Below are 22,095 nucleotides of genomic sequence, written 5' to 3' on the forward strand. Positions count from 1 at the left end.
GACGAGGTTCAGCCAGAGGGTTAACTGCCATGGGTACGTGAATCTGAGGTACTGGGACGGGAACTGTTGCCGGGGTAAGTCGATCAGATATCTGCTTTATGGAAGTCAGCATCTCCGACAGAAGATGAGAATGTCTAGCCATTAAGGCCTCTTGCTGAACCAGGGCGACTTCGTGGCATTGGACAGTCTCCTGGTGGTGAGACAGCATGGCAACAAGGTCCTGGGAACTGGCTGCCTCTGGGTTCATTTCTGGCTCTGTGTTTCTGTCAGGACCCGGTTACGAACCCAGGTCTCCGGAGTGAGAAACAGTCACTAAACCAACTGAGCCACGAATAGTCAGCAGAACCCAGAAGATGAGGCAGACACAGCAGTACTTGAGACGGTGTATTTAATGAAGTAAAAAGTGAAGTTCTTCAGGAAAACAATTAACTCCACAACCTCAAAAGGAATTCCACAAGAACAAAGGTAATCCTCCAAGACAAAAAGGTAAATCCACAAGGTGGAAGGTATAGCACAAAAAGCCTCAAAAGATACTCAAAAACAAACAAACAAACAAACAAGAACAAAAAAACAGAATTCCACAAGAGAGTCCACCGGGATCAACAAGAGTTCACAGAGTACTAGGGCTGGGTGCTAACATACAAACACAGAGCAAAGAACTGAGTAAAACAAAGGGTTTAAATACAATCAGGGGAAACAAGGCACAGGTGCAAATAATAATGGGGATCAAGGGAAAACAAAAGGTCAAAAGGCACAATGGGGGCATCTAGTGACCAAAAACCGGAACAACCCTGGCCAAATCCTGACAAGCTAAACATGTTGCGTTGCGTCTATTTGCGTTTATTATTTTAACTCCTCTATTTTTGCCCTTCTCTATCAATCTTGAGGCTAATACAGGACTACCAACGTATTAAGTGTGCATGCTTGTGCATGTCTAGTCTAGAAAAAGCCGTTTTCTCACCATGGCTTCTTAAAGGAATTTCTGTATAGTATTAGAGATTTTCTCTGGAAATATTTGTCTGGTATACAGTTGAAGTCGAAAGTTTACAAACACCTTAGCCAAATACATATAAACTCTGTTTTTCACAATTCCTGACATTTAATCCTAGTACAAATTCCCTGTCTTAGGTCAATTAGGCCACTTTGTTTTAAGAATGTGAAATGTCAGAATAATAGTAGAGAGAATTATTTATTTCAGCTTTTATTTATGTCATCACATTCCCAGTGGGTCAGAAGTTTACATACACTCAATAAGTATTTGGTAGCATTGCCTTTAAATAGTTTAACTTGGGTCAAATGTCTTGGATAGCCTTCCACAAGCTTCCCACAATAAACTGGGTGAATTTTGGCCCATTCTTCCTGACAGAGCTGTTGTAACTGAGTCAGGTTTGTAGTCCTCCTTTCTCGCACATGATTTTTCAGTTCTGCCCACAAATTTTCTATAGGATTGAGGTCAGGACTTTGTGATGGCCACTCCAATACCTTGACTTTGTTGTCCTTAAGCCATTTTGCCACAACTTTGGAAGTATGCTTGGGGTCCATTTGGAAGAACAAATTGCGACCACGCGTTAACTTCCTGACTGATGTCTTGAGATGTTGCTTCAATATATCCACATAATTATCCTCCCTCATGATGCCATCTATTTTGTGTAGTGCACCAGTCCATCCTGCAGCAAAGCACCCCACAACATGATGCTGCCACCCCCGTGCTTTACGTTTGGGATGGTGTTCTTCGCCTTGCAAGCGTTCCCCTTTTTCCTCCAAACATAACGATGGTCATTATGGCCAAACAGTTCCATTTTTGTTTCATCAGACCAGAGGACATTTCTCAAAAAAGTATGATCTTTGTCCCCATGTGCACTTGCAAACCGTAGTCTGGCTTTTTTAATGGGGGTTTGGAGAAGTGGCTTCTTTTTTGCTGAGCGGCCTCTCAGGTTATGATATAGGATATATATTGATACTTTCGTACTTGTTTCCTCCAGCATCTTCACAGGGTTATTTGCTGTTGTTCTGGGATTGATTTGCACTTTTCACACCAAAGTACGTTCATCTCTAGGAGACAGAACGCGTCTCCTTCCTGAGCGGAATGACGGCTGCGTGGTCCCATGGTGTTCATACTTGCATACTATTGTTTGTACAGATGAACGTGGTACCTTCAGGCATTTGGAAATTTCTCCCAAGGATGAACCAGACATGTGGAGGTCTACAATTTTGTTTCTGAGGTCTTAGCTGATTTCTTTTGATTTTCCCATAATGTCAAGCAGAGGCACCGAGTTTGAATGTAGGCCTTCAAATACATCCATAGGTACACCTCCAACTGACTCAAATGATGTCAATTAGCCTTTCAGAAGATTCTAAAGCCAAGACATCATTTTCTGGAATTTTCCAAGCTGTTTAAAGGCACAGTCAATTTATCGTATGTAAACTTCTGACCTACTGGAATTGTGATACTATATAAGTTATATAGTGAAATAATCTGTCTGTAAACAATTGTTGGGGAAATTATTTGTGTCAGGTTAAGTAATCCCTCTCACCCCACCCCCCCTAAGTTTTAGATGCACTATTGTTAAGTGACTGTCCCACTGGATGTCATAAGGTGATTGCACCAATTTGTAAGTCGCTCTGGATAAGAGCGTCTGCTAAATGACTTAAATGTAAATGTAAATGTAATGCACAAAGTAGATGTCCTAACCGACTTGCCAAAACTATAGTTTGTTTACAAGATTTGTGGAGTTGTTGAAAAACTAGTTTTAATCACTCCAACCTAAGTGTATGTACACTTCCGACTTCAACTGTATTTGAATTCATTTTCAGTACTCAGTTATGTCCTTTGCTGGTGATAACATCACATCTATCTAATTATAGGGTAATTCATGTGACGGATTAGGTGTAAAATTTCACCTCTGACTCTCACTCAGTTAGATAATATCAACTCTCACTTAGTTAAATGACCAGATTGACCTAAAGATTACCCCTGGGCAAAACAGTTCAGAGAAGTACCAGCAGAGGGAGTACAGGCAACGTGAAAGTTTATGCAAGGATACATTATGATTGTGTGAGAGAAAGGAAGTGAGTGTATGCATGTGGGGACGTACGTGCGTAGATATGTGTTATGTGTATGTGTATGCACTGTATCCCCTACCTCAGGTTCTCTGAGCTAAACTCAGACTCCAGGAACTTGAGGAACTGCTCCCTCCCCACCTGATCCTTGAGAACCTCATTGATTCCGAATGCCCACCTCTTCACCCTCTGCTGACCTGGCTCCTTACTGGGGAGAGACACACGCAGTCAGACACCACAGTGTATAGCAGGAAACCTCAGTGAACAGTACACACTACACAGCTACAAATCATTATAGTATTACCTGACATCCCTCATGAGATGGTTTTCAGCAGTGCAACTTACAAAGCATTTACTGGTACCACACACTATACTTGTACCAGTGTAAAACAACACAGATAAAACATTTAAAAAAGTAAAAAATACAGTACAAGAAGACAAACCTGGCCTCCAGCTCCCACACAGTGGTGTCGTCTGAGATCCAGGGGTTGGAGGGGTCAGTTGGCGTGATGAAGGGGTCGTATTCCACATATTGCTCTGTATAGGCCAACAAACTGGGAAAAAGAAAACAAACTATTCAGTTCAGGCAGGTAAAGTGGACAGAAAAGGTAACAATGTTTCATGCCGCCTGGGGAACTCAGGATATGACTAAGAGCAGTGCTATACAGTATTTGACCTTCGAAGATAGCAGGAAGTGAAATAATCTAGCATATTTACTCTAACACAATAGTGAGTAACCCAGACAACTAAGGATGGGAATCTACATTCTGTTCAGTGTTATGGCACAGGAAATGACAAAAAGCCTTAGTGCTGATGATACACATCCGGGTATTGTTTGGACTACACACTTTTCAAGGTTGTCTAAGCTCTTAATTACTGGCTCCAATAAACATTAAAGAGTTCAACAATGGATCAATGGGGGGGGGGAGTGGAGAGAAGGAGAACGTAGCTCACCTCTCGGCCACTTTGGACATTTTCAGCCGATGTCTGTCTAATTGCCCTCCCCAATAAGTGATCTGGAAAAACAAGGGGAAATAATATTTTGTGAATTATTGCGAAGAGAAAACCAACCAGGCAGTCCAGCACGCCCTACATTACCTGGTCCTGTAGCTCCTCCTCTGTGGCCGGCTTGGCCTCTGGGGCAAGGGTGTGGGTGGGGCTGTGGGTGCGCACATCATTCTGAGGCCCATATACAGACTGAGGCAGAGAGACAATCAAACAGAACCCACCAACGTCAAACTCGAACAACAGTGGTTTCAAGTGACCTGTTATTCAGAAGCAATGAATTTATCAGACACTCTAACCTTTCTTGTCTTGTGGGGGTTTTTCATTCTGGAGGACTTCTTTATGTCAACTTCTGTTGTGTTTACACATCCGGGCTGGAGTGCAACAAAAATCAGCAGTATAAATTAATAAAATAAACACCTTCAGTGAGCATTCTCTGCCTCCTCTTATTGATTCACTAGCGGCTCAGGTAGAACTGTTTAGTGAACCCAGCAAATCATAGCCTACTTCTTCTATTGTAATTTGCTGCATGCGCAGTCAAACATGGTCTTGTGAAATATTAATGTAAAAAATCTAACAAAAATTCCAAACAATCAATGTGTCACTGAGAAATAAAACATATTATTGGTACGTCCTGCATGGTTAAACAAAGGGTACAATCAAGGCATCCTCCAGGATCACGGTGCTTAAGTGGTTTGACAAGGCTGCTGTGAAATCAGAAAGGTACCTGATTATAATGCCGAGAATGCATCAATTAGGCACATCCATTCCCGAGTGGAAGCTAATGCTAAGAAGGATATGTGTCTGAATGGATGATGAGGTCAAACAGACCACTGGAGAGCTCTATGTTATTTTTTATTTTTTTTTGGGGGGGGGATTGACAGTACAGTGATAATATTTAGATATTACAGCAGACAAAGAAGAAAGAAAAAATCTCTGCCTTTACCAAGCTCTGAAAATGTGACTATTATCCAAATCCATTACATTATTCACACTGAATGGTGAAGGAAATATCTTTGAAGACTGAAAAAATGCACAGGTTACATTCTTTGTCATTTTATAAAAAGACATCTAATAAATAATCCATGAAAGTTAATACAATTTCTAAGATAAGAACAACTTAGGTTGTTGACAATTAATATTTCTAAACATGTATACATGACAAACGACAACAATATTTCACAAAGGAATACTAAGTTTGTCGATTCAATACCTATCGTGGAAGTTCAGCGCTATATGTCGGCTCAATCGGAAATTAACTTAAAATTGTAATTATTCTACAAAGCTGAACTTCAGTGATATGGATTTAATTTGAGCACAGCCTCCAGTTAACTGAATACTGCAGTGGAAAATTTGCCCAAATACAGTAGCTAGATGATATGTTATGGAAATAATGTGACTCTTGAAGCATAAGATTTTAAAAGCACAATAAACTCACCACAGGTCTGTGCACATCCCAAAATGCTCTTTCTTGACTATCGAGAATTTTCCTCTCAATCTTATCCCTTTTCTTGTCAACTCTAAGGAGATACACAGTACAGGCAATTACTTTTTTGGTATTTTACATAAACATATTTTGTGTCCTTATTACTGTTTTATCTTTGCCACTTCCCCTGGCCTAAAATTGGCTGTTATTAGGAAACTGATGAGAAGTGGTAGTTAGAGATGAGGGCATATCAACGAATACAGTACTACATTTGTTTCATTTGGAAACTTACTTTGCTTGTGCTTCTGCTTGCATAAATATGAACTCCCATTTTCTGGCAAATGCTCTCTGTAGCCTCGCTAAACTCTCCTGAATCAACAATAAGCATAAACAATCCAGACAGTTATCCCATGACATACAGTGGCTTGTGAAAGTATTCACCTGCCTTGGAATTTTTCCTATTTCGTTGCCATACAACTTGGAATTCAAATATATTTTGGGGGGGTATGTATCATTTTATTTACACAACATGCCTACCACTTTGAAGATGCAAAATATTTTTTCTTGTGAAACAAACAAGAAATAAGACATTAATAAAAACAGAAAACTTGAGAGTGCATAACTATTCCCCCAGCAAAGTCAATACTTTGTAGAGCCACCTTTTGCAGAAATTACAGCTGCAAGTCTCTTGGGGTATTTCTCTATATGCTTGGCACATCTAGCCACTGGGATTTTTTGCTCACTCTTCAAGGCAAAACTGCTCCAGCTCCTTCAAGTTGGATGGGTCCCGCTGGTGTAAAGCAATCTTTAAGTCATACCACAGATTCTCAATTGGATTGAGGTCGGGGCTTTGACTAGGCCATTCCAAGACATTTAAATGTTTCCCCTTAAACCACAAGTGTTGCTTTAGCAGTATGCTAAGGTTCATTATCCTGCTGGAAGGTGAACCTCTGTCCCAGTCTCTAATCTATGGAAGACTGAAACAGGTTTCCTTCAAGAATGTCCCTGTATTTAGCCCTTGTATTGATTCATTCAATTCTGACCAGTTTTCCAGTCCCTGCCGATGAAAAATGATGGTATTTTTGGGTTGATGAGAGGTGTTGGGTTTGCGCCAGACATAGCGTTTTCCTTGATGGCCAAAAAGCTCAATTTTAGTCACATCTGACCAGAGTACCCTCTTCCATATGTTTGGGGTGTCTCCCACATGCCTTTTGGTGAACACCAAATGTTTGCTTATTTTTTTATTTAAACAATGGCTTTTTTTCTGGCCACTCTTCCATAAAGCCCTGCTCTGTGGCGTGTACGGCTTACAATTGTCCTATGGACAGACACTCCAATCTCCGCTGTGGAGATTTGCATATTCTTCAGGGTTAGATTTGGTCTCTTTGTTGCCTCTCTGATTAATGCCCTTCTTGTCTGGTCCATGAGTTTTAGTGGGAGGCCCTCTCTTGGCAGGTTTGTTGGGGTGCCATATTCTTTCCATTTTTTTAAATAATGGATTTAATGGAGCTCTGTGGGATTTTCAGTTTCTGATATTTTTTTATAACCCAACCCTGATATGTACTTCTCCACAACTTTGTCCTTGACCTGTTTGGAGAGCTCCTTCGTCTTTGTGGTGCCACTTGCTTGGTGGTGCCCCTTGCTTAGTGGTGTGCAGAACATGTTTATACATACTGAGATCATGAGACAGATCATGTGACACTTAGATTTCACACAGATGGACTTTATTTAACTAATTATGTGAATTGGTTGCACCAGATCTTATTTAGGGGCTTTATAGCAAAGGGGATGAATACATATGCACAAACCACTTTTCGTTGTTTTTTAAACAAGTTATTTTTTAAATTTCACTTCACCAATTTGGACTATTTTGTGTATGTCCATTACATGAAATCCAAATAAAAATCTATTTCAATTACAGGTTGTGATGCAACAAAATAGGAAAAACGCCAAGGGGGATGAATACTTTTGCAAGGCACTGTAATACAATAACACAATAATACCAACAGAACAAAAGGCTTTCGCTGTGAGGATACAAATCAGGCTGATATCAATATTAATTACTCTACTGCTAACAAAATAAAGAGAGAATTGCGATATGAACAGAGAAGACCTCTTACCGCCTCATAATCTGCTAGCTCCAGACGAGCTTTGTTTTGCATTGTTCTTTTGCACAGGTAAACAGCTGAGAGACAGAACAAACGTATCAGAAAACAGAAAAAACTACTGTTGACAGATGCTGGCTGTTGATCAAGTTTTACTTTGCCAAACCCTTCCTGCAACAGCTGCAGACTAGGCCACAACATTGAGATGCCTCTGGAAAAGTAAATCCCTATGACCAGAGTACAATGTGGCTTGTTAATGCACCTTAACAAAATCCTTAACTGGTCCTAACCTGTTTACCGAAACCACTCAATGGCCAATCTAAACTGGCCTGTAAATTACACAGGTCAATAACCATAGCACTGTGTGTGAAATTGAACGGGGACTTGGATGGAAACACCTTCCCTCCCATTCCATCAATATTTCTCCTACCCTCTATCCCTCTCTACACTGACCATCTGTAGAGATTTCATTATTCCATTACCCCTGTACGCGTATTCATTAGAAAGTGTCAATCATGCCAGTCTGTTGTCTAGTACAAAGTAATTAGAGGTTCCCTAATGCTATGGTTATTCCCATTTCATTCATTAGTCTTCCTACCCCAACACAAAAGGAGAGGAAATGAATGTGCTTGGTGTTAGCTATGCGCTACAGGTGTTTAATAAACTCAGCTTTATTTCCTCTTTTATCGGTTTACACAATCAAACATCTCCTTCGTCTGGTCAATCCCTTCCCCCCATCTCCATTTCCCTCCATGCAATCAGCACTTCAACAACACAATAGGGATGAATCAAAGAGCTGCATTGGGGATGCAAATGGATCTCTATATGGCTGGTGTGGTTCTTGCAACTCACATACAAAATAAGACTCCAATTAACATAGCCCTATCTTTTCCATTAAACCACCATTTTTGGTTCTGTTTTCTTCTGCTAAGCTGGAGCTTTGGGTTACAATGTACAGCATGTCAGATGCTATACAAATGTGTGCCTAGATTCAATCCAAAGGTTTGAAGATCCGTGCTATAGCGCAATTGAAATTTAAAAGCAATGTTCCTGCGTTTGCGGGGACTGACTGCATTGATGGTAAACGCCACATATGACGGCTCAATCGAAAATACTATTTTAATTCCAATCACGCTTTAAGGCGGATCTTCCGTGCTACGGATTGAAAGTAGCCCAAAATCTATTTTTATCTATATATGGTTACATTCAATGCACCATCCAGCCTTCCATTGTGTAATACTATTCACTTCTGCTAAGGCTCTTACCATAGTCTGTATTTTCTGGCTCCCAGCAGTTTGATGGCCAGAAGTAGGGAGTCTGAGAAGAGTGATTGTAAGAAGAAAAGAGTGAGGGACGAGGCAGCTAAAGAACTGAGACACCTTTATCTAAGAACTGATCTAAGAACTGAGACACCATTATCTAAGAACTGTTCTAAGAACTGAGACACCTTGATCTAAGAACTGATCTAAGAACTGAGACACCTTTATCTAAGAACTGATCTAAGAACTGAGACTCCCTTATCTAAGAACTGAGACGCCTGGCTAAAATTCCCATTAGGCCCTTGAGCGAGGCACTTTAGTTGCCTCGCTAAAACATCTAGCAATATAAATGGATTAAGTGTAAAAGATATAGCACTCAACAAAGACATATGGATTGAGTCCTCCCTGTGTGGTCTGATATGGATTGGATGAGATAAAGAAGGAGTACATTATAGTACATATAAGAGCCATACAGCCTATGAATTCACTGTACCTGAAACCTGTAAAAAGTGCCGTCGTCTTTGAGTGTGAGTACGTGGTCTGAGATAGGGAAGAAGTAGCCATGGGCAGCCATCAGGGTCCCTATGTGAAGGGCCTCCACTGGACAACACAAACAACATCATATAATTTTCCACCACAGCACCCCTAATATTCCCATTGTCCCCTTTGAAACATCCCACTTCCCCCCTCCACCGGGGTATGGCATATGAGGTCAGCATAGAACCTTTAGGGACGGCCTCAAAGGTAATTCTGACCTCATATGCCATATCCGTTACCCCTCCTAATGTAAAATGCAAGAAATTATATTTTTATCACTATTTCCACCTTGTCTCTCTGTATGTAGAATGTGTACGACCCAGCTTTGCATGAATAAATGATCACTCATTTAATGTTTAAACATACACTATATACAAAATGGACACCCTTTCAAATTAGTGGATTCTGCTATTTCAGCCACACCCGTTGCTGACAGGTGTTTAAAAACATAGAGTACACAGCTATGCAATCGCCATAGACAAACATTGGCAGTAAATTGGCCTTACTGCAGAGCTCAGTGACTTTCAACGTGGCACTGTCAGTTCGTAAAATGTCTGCCCTGCTAGAGCTGCCCCGGTCAACTGTAAGGGCTGTTATTGGAAAGTGGAAACGTCTAGAAGCAGCAACGGCTCAGTCACGAAGTGGTAAGCCAGACAAGATCACAGAACGGGACCACAGAGTGCTGAAGCGTGTAGTGTGTAGAGAATAGTCTGTCCTCGGTTGCAACACTGACTACTGAGTTCCAAACTGACTCTGGAAGCAACGTCAGCACAATAACTGTTTGTCGGGAGCTTCATGAAATTGGTTTCAATGGCTGAGCAGCCGCACCCAAGCCTAAGATCACCATGTGCAATGCCAAGCGTCAGCTGGAGTGGTGTAACGCTCACCGCCATTGGACTCTGGAGCAGTGGAAACGCATTCCCTGGAGTGATGAACCACGCTTCACCATCTGGCAGTCCGACGGACAAATCTGGGTTTGGCGGATGCCAGGAAAACGCTACCTGCCCCAATACATAGTGCCAACCGTAAAGTTTGGTGGAGGAGGAATAATGATCTGGGGCTGTTTGTCATGGTTCAGGCTAAGCCCCTTCGTTCCAGTGAAGGGAAATCTTAACACTACAGCGTACAATGACATTCTAGACAATTCTGTGCTTCCGACTTTGTGGCAAAAGTTTTGGGAAGGCCTTTTCCTGCTTCAGCATGACAATGCCCCAGTGCACAAAGCGAGGTCCATACAGAAATGGTTTGTCGAGTCTGTGCCCTTTCAGTGTATTTGTGTGTGGATGTGTGTGATATGTTTTATGCATTGTATGCTTGTGTGAGATTTTTAGTCTGCAATTTGGATACAGTGTTTTGAACCAAAACAGCAAAATTGTTATAGATAAAGCAATTACAGAAAGAAAGAGACAGATATGCTCTTCTGTTGGGAAGCTACACAGATGGCATACTGTATATTCTGAAAGAGGATTTGCACATGCATCTATATTACTGTCTGGTTAGAGCTTCAGACACAGTGGATATCAAACAGGATTAAAAACGAATCCAGTCACCCCCCAAAATAACTTTTAACAAATTTATGGATTGTTTGCACATAGCCCTAAGTGCTAAAGCATGCATTTATAACCACCAACTGTGGATAAAAGTGTCTAGAACCAAGAGGTACATAGCTACTTTGTAGGCTAATCGGATTCATATCCTAAACAAAGGATGGAACAGGAGAATACATTTTTTTAAACTGAAATAGAAATTAGTGTCTGGCTTGGGGAGTGTCCTCAAATTTTTATTCCCTAGCTAATGTAAAGCTATCTGACATTTTGACCCCCGACTCCACTCGTGTGCCCTGTAATCATCTTTACAGTGACTCAGCCATTAAAATGTACTGTACTGTACCCGTGAATACCCTGGCATGCAGATTATAATTAATTTGAGGTAATTCTATACTAGAATGTTCTAATGAGCGTATTGGGACTTTTGTGTTCTATATCATTTGTAATCAAATTTTTCTCACAGGACCATTGGGACCTCAAACAAGATTCTCTCAAGCTTAAATGTGTTTCTGTGCAATTTCCTGCTCGTCAGACCTTGTGATTGACAACACAGTGCAATGAGATTCCTCAATCATTCCTCTTGAAGTAAAGGAATCAGAGATTCAGTCTGAACCTGTTTTCTGCTGAAGTATAGGCGCAGGTATTTCAGCCTGACTGCAGTGCTTTTGAGAGTTCTCCAGTGCTCCACGGTCCATGCGCAATTTGTGGAGTGCTGTTGAGTCAGCTTTGTTTTAAAAAGTGAAAATAAAATCACTAATGCGGGTGAATCGACCCTTCCATACCAAGGCATGCACCAGAAGGTACACACATAGGAAAACAAACACACACATCAAGGGCTCTTTGTGATTGTCTTATTGAACAGGCCGTGTGTGGAGCTGTTAACTGAGTGCTTTGAAAACAGGTAGGTAGACGAGGAAATACAATAGAGTCTCAACAGACTTTTGCCAGGTATGGAGCCTGAGGGAGAGAAGACAGGCCAATTATTTTTCTGTCCCCTCTCCTCTAAATCAGTGACATGGGTTATACCTATTGCCTCCCTCTGTCCGCCATTGAAAACCTTCCCCCTTCTTCTCACTCCATGGCAAAGTGATAATAACCAACCTTTTGAAACATGTTGTTCCGTTCGAGTGACGTGACCTAACATGATGGCGCCTACTAGGTTATATAATCAAATCAATTGCTTTAGAAAAGCACTGCTACCGAATGCATTAAGGTTTTAGAGAAACAAAGTCTGACTTTAGGCTACTTTTCAACGAATGTTACAATGATTCTAATTAGCCATTGACATGTTAAACATGGAAGGAACTTCTCAAGAATAATAGTGTTGTATGTAACATAACTGCAAATGACTCACTCTTTCACATGTCTAGTGTCACATAAGTAAAGACATGAGGACACTAATGAGCATACATTACCTTGATCATCAATGTTCAGGTTTTTGATCATCCACTGTACAATGTCAGAACCTGGAATGGAAAACAACATACATAAATACACCCAAAGCATAATGTACAGCCTCTTTATTACATGCAAATTCCTCTCAGGTAGAATAATTGCGAGGGGGTAATTGTCAATCCAAAACAATATGTTTTTATTACAGCCATTCAAGAGCTTGGGACTATAAAGTTTCATCTGCATTTTTGTCCAAATGTAGTTGTTCTGCTCAATGTTCTCTACCTACAGTGGGGAGAAGAATTTGATACACTGCCGATTTTGCGGGTTTTCCTACTTACAAAGCATGTAGAGTAGAGGTCAACCGATGAATCGGAATGACCGATTAATTAGGGCCGATTTCAAGTTTTCATAACAATCGGAAATCGGTATTTTTGGTTGCCGATTTGCTGATTATTATTATTATTTTTAAATACCTTTATTTAACAAGGCAAGTTAGTTAAGAACACATTCTTATTTTCAATGACAGCCTAGGAACAGTGGGTTAACTGCCTCGTTCAGGGGCAGAACGACAGATATTCACCTTGTCAGCTCGGGGGAACCAATCTTGTAACATTACAGTTAACTAGTCCAACGCAATAACGACCTGCCTCTCTCTCGTTGCACTCCACAAGGAGACTGACTGCATGTTAAGCGTATGCAGTAAGCCAAGGTAAATTTCTAGCTAGCATTAAACTTATCTTATAAAAAACAATCAATCATAATCACTAGTTAACTACACATGGTTGATGATATTACTAGATATTATCTAGCGTGTCCTGCGTTACATATAATCTGACTGATAATACAAGCATACAAGTATCTGACTGAGCGGTGGTAGGCAGAAGAGGCGCGTAAACATTAATTCAAACAGCACTTTCGTGTGTTTTTCCAGCAGCTCTTCGTTGTGCGTCAAGCATTGTGCTGTTGACTTCAAGCCTATCAACTCCCGAGATGTGGCTGGTGTAACCGAAGTGAAATGGCTAGCTAGTTAGCGCGCGCTAATAGCGTTTCAAACTTCACTCGCTCTGAGCCTTGGGGTGGTTGTTTCCCTTGCTCTGCATGGGTAACGCTGCTTCGATGGTGGCTGTTGTCATTGTGTTGCTGGTTCGAGCCCAGGGACGAGCGAGGAGAGGGACGGAAGCTATACTGTTAAAAGTGCCTATAAGAACATCCAATAGTCAAAGGTTAATGAAATACAAATGGTATAGAGGGAAATAGTCCTAGAATTCCTATAATAACTACAACCTAAAACTTCTTACTTGGGAATATTGAAGACTCATGTTAAAAGGAACCACAAGCTTTAATATGTTATAATGTTCTGAGCAAGGAACTGAAACGTTAGCTTTCTTACATAGCACATATTGGACTTTTACTTTCTTCTCCAACACTTTGTTTTTGCATTATTTAAACGAAATTCAACATGTTTCATTATTTACTTGAGGCTAAATAGATTTTATTGATGTATTATATTAACTTAAAATTAGTGTTCATTCAGTATTGTTGTAATTGTCATTATTACAAACACATTTTTTTTTAAATAAATCGGCCGATGTAATCGGTATCGGCCTTTTGGTCCGCCAATAATCGGCATCGGTATCGGCGTTGAAAAATCATAATCGGTCTACCTCTAATGTAGAGGTCTGTAATTTTTATCATAGGTACACTTCAACTGTGAGAGACGGAATCTAAAACAAGAATCCAAAAAAATCACATTGTATGATTATTAAGTAATTAATTAGCATTTTATAAGTATTTGATTACCTACAAACCAGTAAGAATTCCGGCTCTCATAGACCTGTTAGTTTTTCTTTAAGAAGCCTTCCTGTTCTCCACTCATTTACCTGTATTAACTGCACCTGTTTGAACTCATTACCTGTATAAAAGACACCTCTCACACACTCAATCAAACAGACTCCAACCTCTGCACTATGACCAAGACCAGAGAGCTGGGTAAGGACGTCAGGGATAAAATTGGAGACCTGCACAAGGCTGGGATGGGCTACAGGACAATAGGAAAGCAGCTTGGTGAGAAGGCAACAACTGTTGGCGCAATTATTAGAAAATGTAAGAAGTTCAAGATGACGGTCAATCAGCCTCGGTCTGGGGCTCCATGCAAGATCTCACCTCGTGGGGCATCAATGATCATGAGGAAGGTGAGGGATCAGCCCAGAACTACACGGCAGGACCTGGTCAATGACCTGAAGAGAGATGGGACCACATTCTCAAAGAAAACCATTAGTAACACACTACGCCGCCATTGATTAAAATCCTGCAGCGCACGCAAGGTCCCCCTGCTCAAGCCAGTGCATGTCCAGGCCCGTCTGAAGTTTGCCAATGACCATCCGGATGATCCAGAGAAGGAATGGGAGAAGGTTGTGTGGTCTGATGAGACAAAAATAGAGCTTTTTGGTCTAAACTCCACTCGCCCTGTTTGGAGGAAGAAGAAGGTTGAGTAAAACCCTAAGAACACCATCCCAACCGTGAAGCATGGATGTGGAAACATCATTCTTTGGGGATGCTTTTCTGCAAAGGGAACAGGACGACTGCACCGTATTGAGGGGAGGATGGATGGGGTCAACAACCTCCTTCCCTCAGTAAGAGCATTGATGATGGGTCGTGGCTGGGTCCTCCAGCATGACAACGACCCGAAACACACAGCCAGGTCAACTAAGGAGTGGCTCCGTAAGAAGTATATCAAGGTCCTGGAGTGGGCTAGCCAGTCTCCAGACCTGAACCCAATATAACATCTTTGGAGGGACCTGAAAGTCTGTATTGCCCAGCGACAGCCCTGAAACCTGAAGGATCCGGAGAAGGTCTGTATGGAGGAGTGGGCCAAAATCCCTGCTGCAGTGTGTGCAAACCTGGTCAAGAACTACAGAAAACGTATGTCTCTGTACCACATATTAAGTTATGCTTGTCTGATGTATCAAATACCTATGTCATGCAATAAATTGCAAATTAATTACTTAAAAATCATACAATGTGATTTTCTGAATTTTTGTTTTTTTAGATTCCGTCTCTCACAGTTGAAGTCTACCTATGATAAAAAATTACAGACCTCTACATGCTTTGTAAGTGGGAAAATCTGCAAAATCGGCAGTGTATCAAATACTTCTTCTCTCCACTGTATATACTACTCTAAATATCCCAATGCATGTTGTTGAATTCAAAAGAATAGTAGATAAAAATTGCTGACACCAATCAAATCAGAACATTAAAGCCAATTATCTCAGAATCATCTTTTTGCAGATAGAACCTTAGAGTCCCAAGCTCTCTCATTAGAAACACCCTAACTCTGTTCCCATTAATACAAATTACACCCCTGTTAAGAGTGGCTGGAACAGTCATGGCATAACCTGTCTAACTAACGCTAAGCAGGACAACTTAATACATATACACTGATTATATCAAACATTAGGTGCCCTCAGAACAGCCTCAATTCGTCGGGGGATGGACTCTACAAGGTGTCGAAAGTGTTCTACAGGGATGATGACCCATGTTGACTCCAATGCTTCCCACAGTTGTATCAAGTTGGCTGGATGTCCTTTGGGTGGTGGACCATTCTTGATACGCACGGGAAACTGTTGAGCTGTTGAGCTCGAAAAACCCAGCAGCGTTGCAGTTCTTGACACAAACCGATGCGCCTGGTACCTACTAACATACCCTGTTCAAAGGCACTTAAATATTTTGTTTGCCCATTCACCCTCTGAATGGTACACATACACAATACATGTCTCAATTGTCTCAAGTCTTAAAAATCATTCTTTAACCTGTCTCCTCTAATTCATCTACACTGATTGAAGTGTTTTGTCACATGCAAGTGACATCAATAAGGGATCATAGCTTTCACCTGGTCAGTCTATGGTTATGGAATGAGCAGGTGTTCTTAATGTTTTGTATACTCAGTGCATAGTGTAATGCTGAAGAGTCGCCTACACTCAATGAGACATCTTATCTGCAGTACATCAGTGTTACCGATGTAGTTAGTTAGTTAAGATAGGCTAAAACAACTGGACAGAATAGAATACGCTTGGAAAGTGGAAATGTAAAAGAATGTCAAAAAGTAAACATTGCTGGAGGTAAGGTAACTAATTAATGGTAAATATGTGAATTTGTTCACCTCACAGTTATCCAAGATGCCAGATAAAATTGTTTACAGTTAGTTAACAATCGCTCCTACTGTCACCCTGATCTGTTTCACCTGTCGTTGTGATTGTCTCCACACCCTTCCAGGTGACGCCCATCTTCCCATTTATCCCCTGTGTATTTATACCTGTGTTCTCTGTTTGTCTGTTGCCAGTTCGTCTTGTCACGCCAACCAGCGTTTTTGTGTCAGAGCCTGCTTTTCTCGAGTCTCTCTTTTCTCGGCCTCTGTGGTTTTTGACCCTTGCCGGTCCTGACCCTGTACACACCTGCCTGACCACTATGCCTGCCCCTGAGCCTGCCTGCTGTCCTGTACTGTTGCCCAACCTCTGGATTACTGACCTCTGCCTGACCTGAGCCTGCCGTCCTGCACCTTTGCCCCTGTTGCTGTAATAAGCATTGTTACTTCGACACGCTCTGCATTTGGGTCTTACATTTGGGTCTTAAACGACACTATTTTCAGCCTGACCACATTAGCCAGACATAGGATATGTTACTTAAATTTGGGTACCTCCATTTAGTACATGTTACGTTACAAATGGAATAATGGTCTGGTTACTTAAAGTTGCAATATGTAACTTTTTGGGTGACCCGACCAAATTCACATGTGGGTTATAGATCTGTCATTCTCATTGAAGTGAGAAGTATTAGATATGTTCTATGTGCGCTATTTCTATGCATCCTGTTCTTAAGTTTCTTTTTTGCTTCTTTTACTTTTGGTTTTGTACACCAGCTTCAAACATCTGAAAATACAATCATTTTTGACATGTTAAAGATATTTCACAGTGGTTTAGATGGTACAATGATACTCTACACTATACTTGCTTGCTTTGTCACATACACTGAAATTAGGTGAACTATTAGAATTTTTGCAATTAGGAAATGATGGAGCAATTTCTGCATAGTGCATCTTTAAGACCGAAATGAAAGTAGGGAGGTTGGTCAAGGAGTATGGGTGGGCGTATAACGCAACTGTCATACTTCCCCTAACCATACGTTAATTCTCCAAAATGTTACAGATGTAGGATCTTAATTTGAGCCAGTCCCTTACAAAAATGAATTTGTTGCTGCAAGGTTCCTTATCAAGTTCTCCACATGAATGGACGGCAGCGTAGCCTAGTGGTTAGAGCGTTGGACTAGTAACCGGAAGGTTGCGAGTTCAAAACCCCCGAGCTGACAAGGTACAAATCTGTCGTTCTGCCCCTGAACAGGCAGTTAACCCACTGTTCCCAGGCCGTCATTGAAAATAAGAATATGTTCTTAACTGACTTGCCTGGTTAAATAAAGGTAAAAAAAAAAAAAATACTGAAGCTCAGCTTGTCATCCACCCGCATTTGTACTTGCTCTATGTACAGTGAGGGATGATTTTGTACATTTTCCCACTGACAAAGAAATGACCAGTCTTTAATTTTAATGGTAGGTTTATTTGAACAGTGAGAGACTGAATAACAACAAAAAAATCCAGAAAAACGTATGTCAAAAATGTTAGAAAGTGATTTGCATTTTAATGAGGGAAATAAGTATTTGACCCCTCTGCAAAACATGACTTAGTACTTGGTGGCATAACCCTTGTTGGCAATCACAGAGGTCAGATGTTTCTTGTAGTTGGCCACCAGGTTTGCACACATCTCAGGAGGGATTTTGTCCCACTCCTCTTTGCAGATCTCATTAAGGTTTAGAGAAGTCATTAGGTTTCGAGGCTGACGTTTGGCAACTCGAATCTTCAGCTCCCTCCACAAATTGTCTATGGGATTAAGGTCTGGAGACTAGCTAGGCCACTCCAGGAACTTAATGTGCTTCTTCTTCAGCAACTCCGTTGTTGCCTTGGCCGTGTGTTTTTGGTCATTGTCATGCTGGAATTACCCATCCCCATGACCCATTTTCAATGCCCTGGCTGAGGGAAGGAGGTTCTCACCAAAGATTTGATGGTACATGGCCCCGTCCATCGTCTCTTTGATGTGGTGAAGTTGTCCTGTCCACTTAGCAGAAAAACACCCCCAAAGCATAATGTTTCCACCTCCATGTTTGACGGCGGGGATGGTGTTCTTGGGGTCATAGGCAGCATTCCTCCTCCTCCAAACACTGTGAGTTGAGTTGATGCCAAAGTGCTCCATTTTTGTCTCATCCGACCACAACACTTTCACCCAGTTGTCCTATGAATCATTCAGATGTTCATTGGCAAATTTCAGACGGGCATGTATATGTGCTTTTTTGAGCAGGGGGACCTTGCGGGCACTGCAGGATTTCAGTTATTCTCGGTGTAATGTGTTACCCATTGTTTTCTTGGTGACTATGGTCCCAGCTGCCTTGAGATCATTGACAAGATCCCCCCGTGTAGTTCTGGGCTGATTCCTCACTGTTCTCAAGATCATTGCTACTCCACGAGGTGACAGGTGTCTTTTATACAGGTAACAAGCTGAGATTAGGAGCACTCCCTTTAAGAGTGTGCTCCTGATCTCAGCGCGTTACCTGTATAAAAGTCACCTGGGAGCCAGAAATCTTTCTAATTGAGAGGGGGTCAAATACGTATTTCCCTCATTAAAATGCAAATCAATTTTTAACATTTCTGACATGCATTTATCTGGATTTTGTTGTTGTTTGTTGTTGTTATTCTGCCTCTCACTGTTCAAATAAACCTACCATTAGGTTTATTTGTCAGGGGGCAAACGTACAAAATCAGCAGGGGATCAAATACCTTTTTCCCCTCACTGTCCATCCAATGTTCAGTTGTGGCCAAAAGTTGAGAAGGATACAAATATGATTTTTCACAAGTTTGCTGCTTCAGTGTCTCTTGATATTTTTGTCAGATGTTACTATGGAATATTGAAGTGTAATTACAAGCATTTCATAAGCGTCAAATGCTTTTATTGACAATTACATGAAGTTGATGCAAAGAGTCAATATTTGCAGTGTTGACTCTTTCTTTTTCAAGACTCTGCAATCTGCCCTGGCATGCTGTCAATTAACTTCTGGGCCACATCCTGACTGATAGCTGTCCATTCTTGCATAATCAATACAAAACCCAGATTGTTTGGGGTTTTTGTTTGTCCACCCGCCTCTTGAGGATTGACCACAAGTTCTCCATGGGATTAAGGTCTGGGGGGTTTCCTGGCCATGGACCCAAAATATCAATGTTTTGTTCCCCGAGCCACTTAGTTATCACTCTTGCTTTATGGCAAGGTTCTCCATCATGCTGGAAAAGGCATTGTTCATCACCTGGATGGTTGGGAGAAGTTACTCTTGGAGGATATATATGTAACATTCTTTATTCATGGCTGTGTTCTTTGTCCTAATTGTGAGTGAGGCCACTCCCTTGGCTGAGAAGCAACCCCACATATGAATGGTCTCAGGATGCTTTACTGTTGGCATGACACAGGACTGATGGTAGTGCTTACATTGTCTTCTCCGGACAAGCTTTTTTCCGGATGCCCCAAACAATCGGAAAGGGGATTCATCGGAGAAAATGACTTTACCCCAGTCCTCAGCAGTCCAATCCCTGTACCTTTTGCAGAAATCAGTCTGTCCCTGATGTTTTTCCTGGAGAGAAGTGGCTTCTTTGCTGCCCTTCATGACACCAGGCCATCCACCAAAGGTCTTCGCCTCACTGTGCGTGCAGATGCACACACACCTGCCTGCTGCTATTCCTGAGCAAGCTCTGTACTGGTGGTGCCCTGGTCCCGCAGCTGAATCAACTTTAGGAGATGGTCCTGGCACTTGCTGGACTTTCGTGGGTGCCCTGAAGCCTTCTTCACAACAATTGAACCGCTCTCCTTGAAGTTCTTGATGATCTGATAAATGGTTGATTTAGGTGCAATCTTACTGGCAGCAATATCCTTGCCTGTGAAGCCATTTTTGTGCAAATCAATGATGGTGGCACTTGTTTCCTTGCAGTTAACCAAGATTGACAGAGGAAGAACAATGATTCCAAGCACCACCCTCCTTTTGAAGCTTCCAGTCTGTTATTCGAACTCAATCAGTATGACCAAGTGATCTCCAGGCTTGTCCTCGTCAACACTCCCACCTGTGTTAAAGAGAGAATCATTGACATGATGTCAGCTGGTCCTTTATGGCAGGGCTGAAATGCAGTGGAAGTGTTTTGGGGGGATTCAGTTCATTTGCTTGGCAAATAGGGACTTTGCAATTAATCTGATCACTCTTCATAACATTCTGGAGTTTGTGAAAATTGCCATCATACAAATGTAGGCAGCAGACTTTGTGAAAATTAATATATGTGTCATTCTCAAAACGTTTGATGATTAGTAACATGCCTGGCATTTGAAAATAACATGAATTTTGTTTTACCCAAATTCACAACCAGCCTCAAATCATACAGATTCTGTTGTATGGTGCTAAATGCTCTTTGGACATTTTCAAATGCTAAAGAAAAACTACCACCACTTGAATAAAGAACAGTATCATCTGCATAAAAATGAACATCCGCTGTTTCAATATAATCCTACGTTGTTGATTTATTGGGCCAAAAATAGAACCTTTGGGAACACCTGAGCACAACTCTAATACACATTGTGTATGATTTAATAGATAATTGCTAAACCAATCTAGAGCATGACCAGTCATTCCACAACATTTTAACCTTTGCACCAACACAGCATGGTCCACGTTGTCAAATGCCTTCGACAAATCAATAAAGACAGACACACAATGTAATTTCACATTTAGTTGATACCAGTTCCAATCTGTCAGTGCCACTGACTGACTGGCTAGCGCTTAGCTAGCTAACGTTAGCTATTATATTTTTCACAATTCAGGTCATAGGTAGCTAGCTAACTAATGATTTGTTGAAACACTTTTATTTTTATGTGAATACATTGCTGTCTTTTAATACCAAGATGCAAGTCAATATGCTAGTGTCACAGTTCAGCTAGTACAACAGCTAGGGTAGCTAGTTAGCAACAATATGAGTTGATTTGAAATCAAAGCAAAACTTTACTTTTGCAGATGGATACCCTTCCCCTACCCTTGATGTTGGAAGAGGCTGTATTGGGAGGAGGATGCATCAACACCCTGGAAATATGTTTGTGTTGCACTCACTCAAACATTTTTGTGGTGATAAATGAGTGTAACATCTTGTCTTGACTGTCCTGTGAGGATCAGAATGGGTCAGATAATCTTGGCAATGGATGACAACCAGACCTCTCTCACCCACAGCAGAGGGGAGCAGGGAACTGGGCCGATTTGACAGCTCACACCCTGCTGTAAATTAAAGGAAACGGAATCTAGGGTCTCCCTCTCCAATATTAACTTCTTTTTGGGATGAAAAACGTTCCCGTTTTAAACAAGATATTTTGACATGGAAAGATGCTCAACTATGCATATAATTGACAGGTTTGGAAAGAAAACACTGACATTTCCAAAACTGCAAAGATATTGTCTGTGAGTGCCACAGAACTGATGTTACAGGCGAAACCCAGATAAAAATCCAATCAGGAAGTGCCGCATTTTTTAAAACCGCCTCATGCCAATGACTCTGTCGCTTCCCCAAGATGTCGACAGCATTGTTATGTCGTATTTGTAGGCATATCATTGGAAGATTGACCATAAGAGACTACATCTACCAG

General features: G+C 41.3%; 1 protein-coding gene across 2 annotated transcripts in view; it reads right to left on the reverse strand.

The window, feature by feature from the left end:
• LOC124038288 (regulator of G-protein signaling 7-like) overlaps positions 1-22,095 on the reverse strand; it is a 128,682-nt gene that overhangs the window by 13,014 nt on the left and 93,573 nt on the right. For both annotated transcript variants that reach the window (XM_046353957.1, XM_046353956.1), the window contains 11 exons: positions 12,355-12,405; positions 9,349-9,455; positions 8,862-8,913; positions 7,612-7,676; positions 5,784-5,860; positions 5,504-5,585; positions 4,365-4,439; positions 4,159-4,257; positions 4,015-4,076; positions 3,504-3,614; positions 3,143-3,268 (listed from right to left, as the gene is read on the reverse strand). In XM_046353957.1, the coding sequence (XP_046209913.1) occupies positions 3,143-3,268; positions 3,504-3,614; positions 4,015-4,076; positions 4,159-4,257; positions 4,365-4,439; positions 5,504-5,585; positions 5,784-5,860; positions 7,612-7,676; positions 8,862-8,913; positions 9,349-9,455; positions 12,355-12,405 (907 nt within the window). The remainder of the gene's footprint in view (positions 1-3,142; positions 3,269-3,503; positions 3,615-4,014; positions 4,077-4,158; positions 4,258-4,364; positions 4,440-5,503; positions 5,586-5,783; positions 5,861-7,611; positions 7,677-8,861; positions 8,914-9,348; positions 9,456-12,354; positions 12,406-22,095) is intronic.

This window comes from Oncorhynchus gorbuscha, linkage group LG06 (assembly GCF_021184085.1).
Source record: "Oncorhynchus gorbuscha isolate QuinsamMale2020 ecotype Even-year linkage group LG06, OgorEven_v1.0, whole genome shotgun sequence".
NCBI lineage: Eukaryota > Metazoa > Chordata > Actinopteri > Salmoniformes > Salmonidae > Oncorhynchus > Oncorhynchus gorbuscha.